Genomic DNA, 15,005 nt, shown 5'->3' on the forward strand with positions numbered 1-15,005 from the left:
GCTCTATACTCACCTGATTCGTATCTTGTGACATTGATGTCATCTTCGGGAGGGAGGCCGGCCGGCCGGACCGCAGCAGCCCTCCTTCATGCCGCCCCCTCCTGCGGCGTCATCAGCTGCTCAGCCGCGATTGGCTGAGCACAGTTATGCTCAGCCAATCGCGGCTGAGCAGCTGATGATGCGGCAGAGGGGGGCCGGCACGAGGGACGGTCGGAGCGGTTCCGCCGGGCCTCCCGAAGATGACATCATTGTCCCAAGATGGCGGACGGGGTTTGACACGAATCAGGTGAGTATAGAGCACTACACTTCTGGGCCTAGCGTGGGGGGAGGGAACACGGGGAAGGGGGCCATTCACTAACATAACATACTTTACAAAGTTGTATAACTTTGTAATGTGTGTTATTTAGTGAATAATTGTTTAGCGCCGCACTACCCCTTTAAGAGAATCTATACAAACAACAGGGCAAATTACCTATCTGTTTCTGTACATCACAAATGCAATGTAAGATACCTTGACCACACATATCTCTGGGATTGGAACCCCACTTTTTTGGCATATCCTATCCGTCTTTTATGGCATAAAGTTGTTTGGGTATTAAAAGAGAGAGTTGGCCTTTAATGTTAACATAACATAGTAAATAAGGTTGAAAGAAGAGTCCATCAGGTTCAACCTAGGGAAACCCTACTGTGTTGATCCAGGGAAGGCAAAAACTCCCACTAGGGAGACGACAACCACCCCACCACAGGGAGAAAACTCCGACTCCGACTTCTGGCAACCAGAACAATCCCTGGATCACCGTATCACCCGAAATCTAATGCCCATAACTTGTAATATCATATTATTCAAGAAAAGCATCCCGGCCTCCCTTGAACTTATTTGATGAATCGGCCATGACAACATCATGTGGCAGAGAGTTCCACAGTCTTACCGCTCGTACAGTAAAGAACCCGCGTCGATGCTGATGATAAAATCTTCTTTCCTCTAGACGTAGAGGATGCCCCCTTGTCATGGTTACAGACCTAGGAGTAAAAAGACCACTACAAAGATCTCTGTACTGTCCATTCATATATTTGTACATTGTGATCAGATCGCCCCTAAGACGTCTTTTTTCTAGCGTAAATAACCCCAAGCTTGATAACCTGTCCTGGTAATGTAACCCACCTATTCCCTTAATGAGCTTTGTTGCCCTCCTCTGCACCCGCTCCAGTTCAGCTGTGTCCTTCTTATATACCGGTGCCCAAAACTGTACACAGTATTCCATATGTGGTCTGACCAGTGATTTATAAAGAGGCAAAACTATGTTCTCATCTTTAGCATCTATACCTCTTTTGATGCATCCCATTATTTTATTAGCCTTGGTAGCTACTGCCTGGCACTGATCACTAAAGTTGAGTTTACTGTCCAACAATACCCCCAGGTCCTTTTCGGAAGTAGTTTTACCCAGTGTTTTATTATTTAGCACATAACTGTATTTATTATTTCTATGGCCCAAATGCATAACCTTACATTTATCCACATTAAACTTCATTTGCCATTTCACCGCCCAAGCCTCTAGCTTCTCCAAATCCCTCTGTAATATGATATTATCATCCTCTGTGGTGATTACTTTACCCAGTTTAGTATCATCTGCAAAAATGGAGATTCTACTCTGTAGCCCCTCATAAAGATCATTAATAAAAATATTAAAAAGAAGTGGACCCAACACTGACCCCTGTGGTACCCCACTAGTAACTATGTTACTAATCCTTATTCATTCTAATGCCCAACATGAGCCATACCATATTTTAGGTTGAAATATACAAAATAAGAGTACCTTGATGTTCTGGATCTATGAACTTTACGTGACTTTACTCGGTCTCGAGACCTGCTGGAACTACGCTTCCTTCTTGAACTGTAAGACGACTCGCTACTAGAACGGCGTCTGCGTCTAAAAAAAAATCATAGATAAATAAAGGGAAAAAATATATTTGTGTGGTCCCTCAGCTAGACACAGAAGTAAGCAAAAGAGCTCAAACATGACAATTAATAACATACCCACAATATTGAGACACTGTTAGGCTATGTTTATATCATGTTTTTTGGAAGTCAATGGACTACATATGCAACTTTATGGCATACATTAGGGTTGCATACATTAGCATTCTGACGCCTGAAGAAGCAGAGCCGCAAAGCATGCATTATGGTACAGGCTGTTTGTATAGAATGGCTAAGGTGCAATGTACTAATAGTGTACAATCGTGCAGTGGTATGTGTTTAGGATTATCTACTGGCCATACTATCTTCTTACATTAATTGAGAATGGTACTGCTGTGTTACACAAATGGTGCTGTAATGATGGTATACTTCTAAGGTATTAGGTTACATTGTCTGAGCGGTTATTTGGCAGCGGGGGACTCATTGGCATTCATTTGTGCAGGTTAAGCACCTGGCATTATCATTAACGGTAAGCTCACCAGACAAAACATTTGTCACCCTAGTGCGCAAGCACAGATGAATCGTCATGCCTGTGCAGATGGGGCAGCAATTAAGTAACATGCTCAACTGCGCGCGCATGTGATCATAAGGCAGTAGCGATCAGTTAGACAATTTGTTTCAAGCAGTAATTGTATGTAAATATTGGTAAATGTATGGATGTCACAGAGTGGCAAAATGGGGTAATCGTGTTTGGCTGTGCCCATGGCTATACATTTAGTGACGTTGCTGGATTTGTTGGTGTTTAGCACGCCACAGACTGTGAATCTCCATGGTACTGTAATAAATGACACAGCACTGCAGGGAAACAGTCCAGGACAGGCATTTACCATCCGTGTCGTCCATGTTTCAAAGAGGGAACACTGAACGTGAAAATGCAACCTAACTTTTTTGTCCAGTGAGCTTATATACATATATTTATTCCACAGCCTGTGTTGCGTATGGATATTGGAATTACCAATTTATTTTTTTAAATTGTAAAAAGACAAGACAAGCATTGTAACCACTAGCACTTGGCTATACATTTCAATGCAAACAAATTAAAGCAACTCTGTACCCACAATCTGACCCCCAAACCACTTGTATTTTTGGATAGCTGCTTTTAATCCTCGATCTGTCCTGGGGTCCGTTCGGCAGGTGATTGTCCTAAAAGCAACTTTCAAACTGGCAGCCCCCTGCCCAATGGCCGGGGCTTAGATTGTGTATGCATAAGACTGTCACAACCTCTCTGTCCCTCCTCCCCACCCTCTTCATCATTAGGAATGCTCCAGGCAGATTTTCTCCTATTCATCAGCTGAGTGAATATTGATCATGGACTGGATCATTAGGGCACCTGTGCAATGTTCAGACAGGAGAAAATGTTCCAGTTACATTCCTAAAAATGAAGAGGGTGGTGAGGAGGGACGGAGGGGTGGTGCAAGGTTAGGGCACAGATACTCTAAGCTGTTGGGCACGGGGCTGCCAGTTTAAAAGTTGTTTTTAAGGACAATAACTGCATCACCTGCCGGACAGACACCAGGACAGAGCTTGGATTAAAAGCAGCTATCCAAAGGTACAAGTGGTTTGGGGGAGTAAGATTGTGGGTACAGAGTCGCTTTAAAGTCCATCTTTGGTGTCAGTACAGCACATACTTGAAATAAACAAATTAAAGGGACACTGTACCCACAATCTGACCCCCCAAACCTCTTGTACCATCGGATAGCTGCTTTTAATCCAAGATCTGTCCTGGGGTCTGTAATTTTAAACTTGCAGCCCTGTGCCAAACTGGTGTGGCCTAGAGCAGAGCTTCTCAAACTTTTTCTATTAAAGTCTCACCCAACAGACCAAGGCAATGCCTGGGCCTCAGACAGACCAAGAGGAAGCCTGAGCCTCACTGTCGTGAAAGTCCATTTAAAAGCTGAAAATAATGCTAGGGCTACCTTTCACCTGTCTCCCAAGCTCTATATACTAATAAAGCAAGTACAAAATAAATTAATAGTTATTAAAATGGAGATTTTTGCAAACAGAAAAAGGACTAAGCAGATCATAGTTACTTTTGTGAAAATTGGCTCCCCAGCTGGGCCTCACTAACAACTAGGGGGCGCCCCACTAGTGAGGCCCGCCTCACAGATTGAGAAGCACCGGCCTAGAGTACCTGTGCCCTAGGCCTGCACCGCCTCTCCATCCCTCCTCCCTGCCCTCCTCATCATTAGGAATGCCCCAGGCAGGATTTTCCCTATTCATCACCATCGTGCTTTAACTATCCATGTGCAGCGTTCAGACAGGTGATGAATCTAAGAAATTGTTCTAGGGGCATTCCTAATGAAGAGGGCAGGGAGGATGGATAGAGGGGTGTCGCAATTCTATGGCATGTGTACTCTAGGCCAGTGTTTTTTAACCTGCGGTACACGCCACAGGTTCAGGAGGTACACCGTAGGGGGGGAGGGGGGGGAATAACAACTTTGGCTCTGGGTGCAGAGACATTGCTAACACTTAGCAATGTCCCGGCGCCAAGCACTGCGGCAGCTCTCTCCTTACTTCCCCCAGCAACAGCTCAGGGTGATCACACGGGGCGCAGCGCACCAGCAGCGTCTGGTGCACGCTGTCCCCCTGCGGCTGTCGGATCCAGGAGCGGGGGATGGTGATGGGGAAGAGAGGAGGAGGAGACCCGCACACCATGACCTGTCACCGAAGCTCGCTTTCAGCTCCTAATAGCACCCTTCCACCCAGATTGTGCCCCTGACGCAAAATACGCCTCCAGAAGTTTCTCTCCCCCCCCCCCCCATCACCTCCACTGTCCCCCCATCACCTCCCCCCCCATCATTATTATATGGAGGCACAGCAGGAGACATTATTACTATATGGAGGGCACAGCAGGAGACATTACTACTATATGGAGGGCACAGCAGGAGACATTACTACTATATGGAGGGCACAGCAGGAGACATTACTACTATATGGAGGGCACAGCAGGAGACATTATTACTATATGAAGGGCACAGCAGGAGACATTATTACTATATGAAGGGCACAGCAGGAGACATTATTACTATATGGAAGGCACAGCAGGAGACATTATTACTATATGGAGGGCACAGTAGAGGACATTATTGCTATATGGAGGGCACAGCAGAGGACATTATTACTATATGGAGGACACAGCAGAGGACATTATTACTATATGGAGGACACAGCAGAGGACATTATTACTATATGGGAGGACACAGCAGGGGACAGTATTACTATATGGAGGGCACAGCAGGGGACAGTATTACTATATGGAGGGCACAGCAGGAGACATTATTAAAGGGGTAGTGCGGCGCTAAGAAATTATTCACAAAATAACACACATTACAAAGTTATACAACTTTGTAATTATGTTATGTCTGTGAATCGCCTCCTTCCCCGTGTCCCACCCCCCCCCCCGCACGTGTACCCGGAAGTATGGTGCATTATGCATACCTGTCACGTGCCGACCCATCCCCGTCTCCGATCTTTTGTTAAGGACGTCATCTTCAGACGGATGGCCGAATCGCTGCAGCCGTCCCCCCTTCTCCATGTGCACCAGTCCTCACTCACTGGACCAGGCGCCGGGGAGCTGATCACTAAGGCGCGGTGAGTACAGCCTCCGTGCCCCACTGCGCCTCAGTGAGGACTGTTGCACATGGAGAAGGTGCAGGAGCTCACCGGGTGAGCACTCCTGCAAGGAACCAGGCGACCAGATGAGGAGGGGCAGGAGCGCTCACCCCGCCAGGAGGGAGCAGGGAGGGTGAGCGCTCCTGCACAGGACTGTTTAGGGGACTGCTGACCCAGCTGGGACCGGGCGGGGGGGGCTCCGCAGCGAGGTGAGTTTTAGATAAGTAGCGCTCACCCCGCTGCTTGGAACCGGGCAGAAGGTATAATAGGGGCGGGGAGAGAGACACTCAGGCAGTGTGATGGGACGGAGGGAGGGGGTACATTAGAGCACAGGGAGGGAGAAGACACGGATTCAGCTGCATAGAAGCATACATCAGCTGCTCAGCCGCGATTGGCTGAGCACAGTTATGCTCAGCCAATCGCGGCTGAGCAGCCGATGACGCGGCAGAGGGGGGCCGGCATGAGGGACAGCTGCAGCGATTCGGACGTCCGTCCGAAGATGATGTCCTTAGCAGAAGATCGGAGACGGGGGTCGGCACGTGACAGGTATGTATAATGCACCACACTTCCGGGTACACGTGCGGGGGTGGTGGGACACGGGGAAGGAGGCGATTCACAGACATAACATACATTACAAAGTTGTATAACTTTGTTATGTGTGTTATTTTGTGAACAATTTCTTAGCGCCGCACTACCCCTTTAATATATGGAGGGCACAGCAGGGACATTATTACTATATGAAGGGCACAGCAGAGGACATTATTACTATGTTGGAGGGCACAGCAGGAGACATTATTACTATATGGGGGCACAGCAGGGACATTATTACTATATGGGGGCACAGCAGAGACATTATTACTATATGGGGGCACAGCAGGGAAATTATTACTATGTTGAAGGGCACAGCAGGAGACATTAGTACTATATGAGGGGTCATAGAAGGAGGTATTATTACTGAATGGGGAATCCTAAACATGGGGACAACCCACAACCCACATGATACTGCGCATGACACCAATCAGCAGAATTATTACTGCATGGGAGGCTATAGGTAGGAAAAGGGGGGGGGGAGTTAAAGTACAAATGTGGAGTCTACGATTTTTGGCAGGTTATCTGGCAAGAGATGAATTGTGGCTGCAAGTAATCATTGTGGTGGTCTGGGACAGATGGGAAAGAAAAGGAAAAGTGATATCTGGCTACATGGGGAGGTATCTGGCTATAGAAAGAGGCATCTTAACTACATGGGGAGATATGTGGCTGCAATGGTTGGGGTATCTGGCTACATGGGAAGGAGGTATCTTGACTACATAGGGGGAGGCATCTGGCTACATATAGGGAGCAGGTATCTGGCTACATATGGGGAGGAGGTATCTGGCTACATATGGGGAGGTATCTTGACTACATGGGGAGGAGGCATCTGGCTACATATGGGGAGCAGGTATCTGGCTACATATGGAGAGCAGGTATCTGGCTACATATGGGAAGGTATCTTGACTACATGGGGAGGAGGTATCTGGCTTCATAGAAGGAGGCATCTTGACTACATGGGGGGAGGTATCTGGCTGCAGAGGAAAATATCCAGCTCTGTGGCATATATCTGGCAGTAAGAGGCATATCAAGTTTCAGGGGACAAATCTAGCTGGAAGAAACATATCCGGCTACAGGGGACATGCTTATCTACAGACAGCATATCTGGCAGTAAGGGGCATATCTGACTCCAGGGGTCACTTATGGCTCCATGGGACATAGCTGGCTGCAAGAGGCATACCTAGCTGACAGGCAGCTAATTAGGTAAATAGGCAGTGGCTACACACAGTGGCAGTGGAATGAAAATTCACTGTGAGAATGCAGAGCCATAGGCTGTAACATTACAGGGTATTGCAGGGGTAGTGCGGCGCTAAACAATTATTCACAAAATAACACAGATTACAAAGTAATACAACTTTGTAATGTATGTTATGTATGTGAATGGCCCCCTTTCCCGTGCTTCCCCCCAGCACCCACGCCACCCCCGAAAGTGTGATGCACTATACTCACCTGATTCGTGTCAACCCCCGTCCACCATCTTGGGACAACGATGTCATCTTCGGGCGGGCGGCCGGCCGAACCGCTCCATCCGTCCCTCGTGCCGGCCCCCCTTTGCCCCGTCATAACTGTGCTCAGCTGCGATTGGCTGAGCACAGTTATGCTCAGCCAATCGCGGCTGAGCAGCTGGTGACGCGGCAGAGGGGGGCCGGCATGAGGGACGGATGGAGCGGTTCGGGCCGCCCGCCGAAGATGACATCGTTGTCCCAAGATGGCGGACGGGGGTCAACACGAATCAGGTGAGTATAATGCATCACACTTCCGGGGGTGGCGTGGGTGGAGGGGAAACATGGGGAAGGGGGACATTCATATACATAAGATACATTTCAAAGTTGTATAACTTTGCAATGTGTGTTATTTTGTGAATAATTGTTTAGCGCCGCACTACCCCTTTAAGGCAATGTTAATAATTGATGGCATCCTTGGGGGTACTCGGCTGGAGCATCTCCTCATATGGGGGTACTTGGCTTAAAAAGGTTGAGAAACACTGCTCTAGGCCACGCCAATTAGACACAGGGATGCAAGTTTAAAAGTTGGGTTTTTTTTACAATAATTGTATCACGTGCCGAACAGACCACAGGACAGATCTTGGATTAAAAGCAGCTAAAGATACAAGCGGTTTTGGGGGGGGGGGGGGACGAGGGACAGATTGTGGGTACAGAGTCGCTTAGAGTATAAATCTACCTCCTATTTTAATGATATCTATTGATGTATTTTAAAGTGTCTAATAAAACTTTATTGACTATATGCGTGTTTGATGTCATTTTGAGTAGATATGTTGAATATTTCCATCTTCGTTTAAGCACTGGAGAAGTTAGACAATCAACTCAATATGCACTAGCATGTTAACGTCTTTTCTATTTTGTCTTTAGGGAAATTAAAGTGTCAAAGAAGCCTACTTAATTTCGTGACAAGTAAACACAACTTCAACTTCGCAGCACTCGTAGTGTGAACAGGGTGCTAAACAGTCACACCAGGAAGCAAGGTGAGTAGCTAATATATACTTCAAAAGAAGCCGTAGCCCTCACAAAAGATTCAAATTCAAAATCGGTGGTTTATTATCCCATGTGGAGGTGTATACAGCTGTATCCACCTCCACATGGGATAATAAACCACAGATTTTGTATTTCAATCTTTTGTGAGGGCTACGGTTTCTTTTGAACTATAGATTTATTGATAGAGAGATAGATAGATAGATAGATAGATAGATAGATAGATAGATAGATAGATAGATAGAATATTATAAACTAACCTCTTGTCATAAGAGTGTGAACTGGAGTATGTTTCTCGTGAGCGAGATCTGGATCTCCTTCCTGATTTCTTATGACTGCGCATCCTTCCATCTGAGGAGCTGCTAGAAGAGGAGCGTCTACGATGCTTCTTTTTCTTGCGGGTCCTAGTATCTTCCTCCGAGTCTGAGGAGCGACGACCCATTATGGAACTTTAGGAAGGGAAGCCAACAAGATAAAAATTTGGATGCACACATATTGTTAACTAACTATTGCATAGAAAACATAGATGGTATTCAACTGAATCATGTTTATTAACAACACAAATAAACAGTGTTGTCTTGTGACTCATTTATTTATATTGAAAAGGGTAACATTTCTATATGCCAAAAACGCCAATAAATTATGAAAGAGAGCATTATTGGCAGAAACCTTGAAACACTCTTTAATGGGGAACTTCTTTTTTTTTTTTTTTTTTAACAGGTGTCAGAAAGTTGAATTTGAAGAAAGAATTTGTAATTTACCTCTAGAGTACCCCTTTAAGCCTGACTGTCTCTTCCCTAAAACGGACACAACTGATGCCATAATTGTGCACTATGAGAACTTGTCCAGGGTCCATAAGGACCAAGCTACACTGCAACATTTTAATCCCTTCACGACCAAGGTCATTGATGCCCGGATGTCCGGGTCATATTAATGTAATGTTCCTCCTCGCCTTCTAAGAGCCATAGCGCTTTTATTTTTCCACCTACAGGGCTGGTAGGGGTGTCATTTTTTGCGCCATGATCTCAATATACCTTTTATTGATATATTGGTGTAAGAGTATATTTTTTTTATTTTTATTAATTTTTTTCTAAATATAATTTCATTTAGGCCGTTCACCGTGGGGAGGGAAATATTGTTACACTTTAATAGATCGGACAATTCCTGTATATAATTTATATATGTGTGTGTTTTAAACCTTTTCTTTTACACACATTTTGCATTGCATATATATAAGTCCTGCCTGAGAGTAGACTCTATGAACAGATCGAAGATCCGACAGGACGGACTTAAGTGGCTTATCCCCACTGACCCGATCAGACAGTGACAGGTGCTTGTCCTGTCACTGACTACCTTAAACGCTGCGATCGATGTGCATCATGGCGTTTAAGGGGGTTAATGACAGTCAGCTGTGGGACCGCAGCTGCCTGTCATTCCTGGGTCTGGGGACTGTAATGTGTGCAAGGCCAATCGCATTGAAACAGCCCTGCACACATTAAAGAAGGCGTTAAAGAAGTTGGCAACCTTATAGTACAATTGCTCAGTGGACACAGAAGGAGGGGCATGGTCACATGCTCCTCCATGTTGGCCATCTTATAGACAGAATCACCAGAGAGAAGGGCAGCACAGCCTGGAGGAGGTGAGTATGATATTGGCTCTATGAGGTACTCAGGGAGCTGCAGTGAGTACACTTACTAAGGCCGGGTTTACATAAATATGGCAGTGCAGTAGGGCTGGGCGGTATACCGCAAAAATACTGATACCGTCACTGGCGTCGGTTAACCGACCTCAACTTAGCCAGGACGGTATCTGCGGTAATTTTGTATTTCCCAGAGAGCTCCTGCACGCAAAGTTGCGGCCCGGCGTGAGCGCTGCACGTTATGTGCAGGGACGCCGGAATCAGGTGGAGGAGCAGCAGGGCCCAGGTGAGAATGTCCGAGTGCACAGCCCTCCCCCTGTCCCGTCCGAGGCCCGTCCCGCAGTATTTGTCCCGTCCGGCGTCCCTGCACACACAGGATATTAACATGTGCAGCGCTCGCCGGGAGGGGGGATTGGGGGACCGGCACCAGTCCTGTCCGAGCGCCCTTCTCCTCCGGCCTGCGAGCACTGCACGTTAATGTCCTGTGAGTGCAGGGACGCCGGTGTGCGCACTGGAAGTGGAGGAGCAGCAGGGTCCAGGGGAGAATATTCCTGAGTGCACAGCCCTTCCCCCGTCCCGCCGACCCTGTCCCGTCCCGCCTCCCTGCACACACAGGACATTAACATGTGCAGCGCTCACCGGCCGGAGGAGAAGGGCACTCGGACAGGACTGGTGCCGGTCCCCCAATCCCCCCTCCCGGCGAGCGCTGCACGTTAATGTCCTGTGTGTGCAGGGAGGCAGGTCAGAGCTGCAGGTGGAGGAGCATATGCATGCAGCTCCCTGTATACCCATACACCCCTGCCGGCCCCCCCTGTGTACCCATACACCCCTGCCCGCCCCCCTGTGTACCCATACACCCCTGCCCCCCCCCCCCCCTGTGTACCCATACACCCCTGCCCGCCCCCCCCCCCCCCGTGTACCCATACACCCCTGCCCACCCCCCCCCCCGTGTACCCATACACCCCTGCCCGCCCCCCCGTGTACCCATACACCCCTGACCGCCCCCCCTGTGTACCCATACACCCCTGCCCACCCACCCGTGTACCATCCACCTCTGCCCGCTCCCCCGTATACCCATACACCCCTGCCCGCCCCCCCGTATACCCATACACCCCTGCCCGCGCCCGCGCCCCCCCCCCCCCCCCCCCCCCCCCGTATACCCATACACCCCTGCCTGCCTCCCCGTAGAGGAGATAGATAGATAGATAGATAGATAGATAGATAGATAGACTTCAGTCTGGAGAGCACTCAAAGATCCGGTGAAGGAGTGCCAGCGATGGAGATTGGATAAAGTCTCCTCTTCAATATAACCAAGAAATCGCAGCACATCCAAATAGTGCAAAAATTCTGTGTCTTTTATTTCATAGTAGCAAAATCAATAGGTGCAACGTTACTTTACCGCCCATCATAGGGAGCCCACCTTACTATACCGCCCATCATAGGGAGCCCACCTTACTATACCGCCCATCATAGGGAGCCCACCTTACTACACCGCCCATCATAGGGAGCCCACCTTACTATACTGCTCATCATAGGGAGCCCACCTTACTACACCGCCCATCATAGAAAGCCTTCCTATGATGGGCGGTGTAGTAAGGTGGTCTCTCTATGATGGGCGGTATAGTAAGGTGGTCTCCCTATGATGGGCAGTGCAGTAAGGTGGTCTCTCTATGATGGGCGGTATAGTAAGGTGGTCTCTCTATGATGGGCAGTGCAGTAAGGTGGGCTCCCTATGATGGGCGGTGTAGTAAGGTGGTCTTCCTATGATGGGCAGTGCAGTAAGGTGGGCTCCCGATGATGGGCAGTGCAGTAAGGTGGGCTCCCGATGATGGGCAGTGCATGTCAGCCAATAACCCCCATACATTACGCATACAGTATAAGCAGCCATCAGGAGTGCTGCTGATAGTACATATAGACCTCTATGCCCAGTATGGGCTCCTGCAGATGCACCTGCCAGCCTGGCACAGCATGTCCCTAAGCACCATACAGCACCCAGGGCCCCCACCTCTGCACTGTCCTTCCCTATCACAATGCCAACCTCACACCCAGCACACACTGCAACCGCACAGCCTAGGCCCAGCTACAAGACCTGGAGCCGAACTGCAGCTCCTGCAGCACGCTGACTGCCACTGTCTCATTACATATATATATATATATATATGTGTCCTTGATGGTCCTATAGTGGGGGATGAGGCCTTCACTTTGTGTCATCAAGTCAGTCTTGGCAGTGTAAGGTGGTCTCCCTATGATGGGCGGTATAGTAAGGTGGGCTCCCTATGATGGGCGGTGTAGTAAGGTGGGCTCCCTATGATGGGCGGTGTAGTAAGGTGGGCTTTCTATGATGGGCGGTGTAGTAAGGTGGGCTCCCTATGATGAGCAGTATAGTAAGGTGGGCTCCCTATGATGGGCGGTGTAGTAAGGTGGGCTCCCTATGATGGGCGGTGTAGTAAGGTGGGCTCCCTATGATGGGCGGTGTAGTAAGGTGGGCTCCCTATGATGGGCAGTACAGTAAGGTGGTCTCCCTATGATGGGCAGTATAGTAAGGTGGTCTCCCTATGATGGGCGGTATAGTAAGGTGGTCTCCCTATGATGGGCGGTGCAGTAAGGTGGGCTCCCTATGATGGGTGGTGTAGTAAGGTGGTCTCTCTATGATGGGCGTTATAGTAAGGTGGTCTCTCTATGATGGGCAGTGCAGTAAGGTGGTCTCTCTATGATGGGCAGTGCAGTAAGGTGGGCTCCCTATGATGGGCGGTATAGTAAGGTGGGCTCCCTATGATGGGCGGTATAGTAAGGTGGTCTCCCTATGATGGGCGGTGCAGTAAGGTGGGCTCCCTATGATGGACAGTGCAGTAAGGTGGTCTTCCTATGATGGGCAGTGCAGTAAGGTGGGCTCCCTATGATGGGCGGTGTAGTAAGGTGGTCTTCCTATGATGGGCAGTGCAGTAAGGTGGTCTCTCTATGATGGGCAGTGCAGTAAGGTGGGCTCCCTATGATGGGCGGTGTATTAAGGTGGTCTTCCTATGATGGGCAGTGCAGTAAGGTGGTCTCTCTATGATGGGCAGTGCAGTAAGGTGGGCTCCCTATGATGGGCGGTATAGTAAGGTGGTCTTCCTATGATGGGCAGTGCAGTAAGGTGGTCTTCCTATGATGGGCAGTGCAGTAAGGTGGGCTCCCTATGATGGGCGGTGTAGTAAGGTGGTCTTCCTATGATGGGCGGTGTAGTAAGGTGGTCTTCCTATGATGGGCGGTGTAGTAAGGTGGTCTTCCTATGATGGGCAGTGCAGTAAGGTGGGCTCCCGATGATGGGCAGTGCAGTAAGGTGGTCTTCCTATGATGGGCAGTGCAGTAAGGTGGGCTCCCTATGATGGGCAGTGCAGTAAGGTGGTCTTCCTATGATGGGCAGTGCAGTAAGGTGGTCTTCCTATGATGGGCAGTGCAGTAAGGTGGGCTCCCGATGATGGGCAGTGCAGTAAGGTGGGCTCCCGATGATGGGCAGTGCAGTAAGGTGGGCTCCCGATGATGGGCGGTATAGTAAGGTGGTCTCTCTATGATGGGCAGTGCAGTAAGGTGGGCTCCCGATGATGGGCAGTGCAGTAAGGTGGGCTCCCGATGATGGGCAGTGCATGTCAGCCAATAACCCCCATACATTACGCATACAGTATAAGCAGCCATCAGGAGTGCTGCTGATAGTACATATAGACCTCTATGCCCAGTATGGGCTCCTGCAGATGCACCTGCCAGCCTGGCACAGCATGTCCCTAAGCACCATACAGCACCCAGGGCCCCCACCTCTGCACTGCCCTTCCCTATCACAATGCCAACCTCACACCCAGCACACACTGCAACCGCACAGCCTAGGCCCAGCTACAAGACCTGGAGCCGAACTGCAGCTCCTGCAGCACGCTGACTGCCACTGTCTGCTCTATACACCACCTGCAGTGAATATACGGTAAAACGGAGCGCACCGAGCTCACTTACCGGAAACAGCGGCTACCGGTGCTTGTGTTATTGCCTGTCCCACGCTGTACACATACATCCAGACCTGAGCAATCGAGCCGCAGCACGCAGGCGTGAGTAATGGAAGGCGGAGCAATCGATGAGCGGCGTTCGCGCTGTGAACTAGATACAGGGAGGGTAGCAGATGACGGCAGCTCTGTGCCGGGATTACTGTGGATATATGTGTATTACTCTCCGGGTATTCTACAGTGCTACTGTATTATATACTGCCTTCATGTATTCATATATATATAATATATATATATATATATATATATATTATGCCATATATCCATCGTGTATCCATCTATAAGTTATCCAATACATTAGTGTTTCCGTCTTGCGAAGCCCTGACAGCTTTGAGCTGTGTATGACATGATGGCATGATGGGAGTTGTAGTATTACTCATTGAGGAGCCCTCATATACATACATATATATATATATATATATATATATATATATATATATATATATATATATATACATACACTGCACAAGCCTGATGTAAAAATCAATCCTTGCTTTCATTCATTCCAAAGGAAAACAAATACTATTCGTTCTATCTCCAGGGAGAAGGCTCGTCCCTTACTCTTCATCCTTACAGGGTGTTCCTATATATTTCTCCATTTACACAATAATGTCTGATCAATTGGGGTACATCTTGATTCTTGGAAAACTATGAATAAGTAATATTTCCATTTATTC

At 48.5% G+C, this 15,005-nt stretch overlaps 1 protein-coding gene across 1 annotated transcript in view; it reads right to left on the bottom strand.

Moving 5' to 3' along the window:
* The window catches only part of RSRC1 (arginine and serine rich coiled-coil 1), a 227,261-nt gene extending 212,902 nt beyond the window's left edge, over positions 1 to 14,359 (bottom strand). Inside the window, exons 1-3 of the mRNA XM_069973849.1 lie at positions 14,282 to 14,359; positions 8,925 to 9,113; positions 1,815 to 1,928 (exon numbers count right to left, since the gene is read on the bottom strand). Of these exons, the coding sequence (XP_069829950.1) occupies positions 1,815 to 1,928; positions 8,925 to 9,106 (296 nt within the window). The 5' untranslated portion in view covers positions 9,107 to 9,113; positions 14,282 to 14,359. The remainder of the gene's footprint in view (positions 1 to 1,814; positions 1,929 to 8,924; positions 9,114 to 14,281) is intronic.
* Positions 14,360 to 15,005: the final 646 nt, after the last annotated feature.

The sequence above is a fragment of the Dendropsophus ebraccatus genome, chromosome 6 (genome assembly GCF_027789765.1).
Source record: "Dendropsophus ebraccatus isolate aDenEbr1 chromosome 6, aDenEbr1.pat, whole genome shotgun sequence".
Taxonomy (NCBI): Eukaryota; Metazoa; Chordata; class Amphibia; order Anura; family Hylidae; genus Dendropsophus; species Dendropsophus ebraccatus.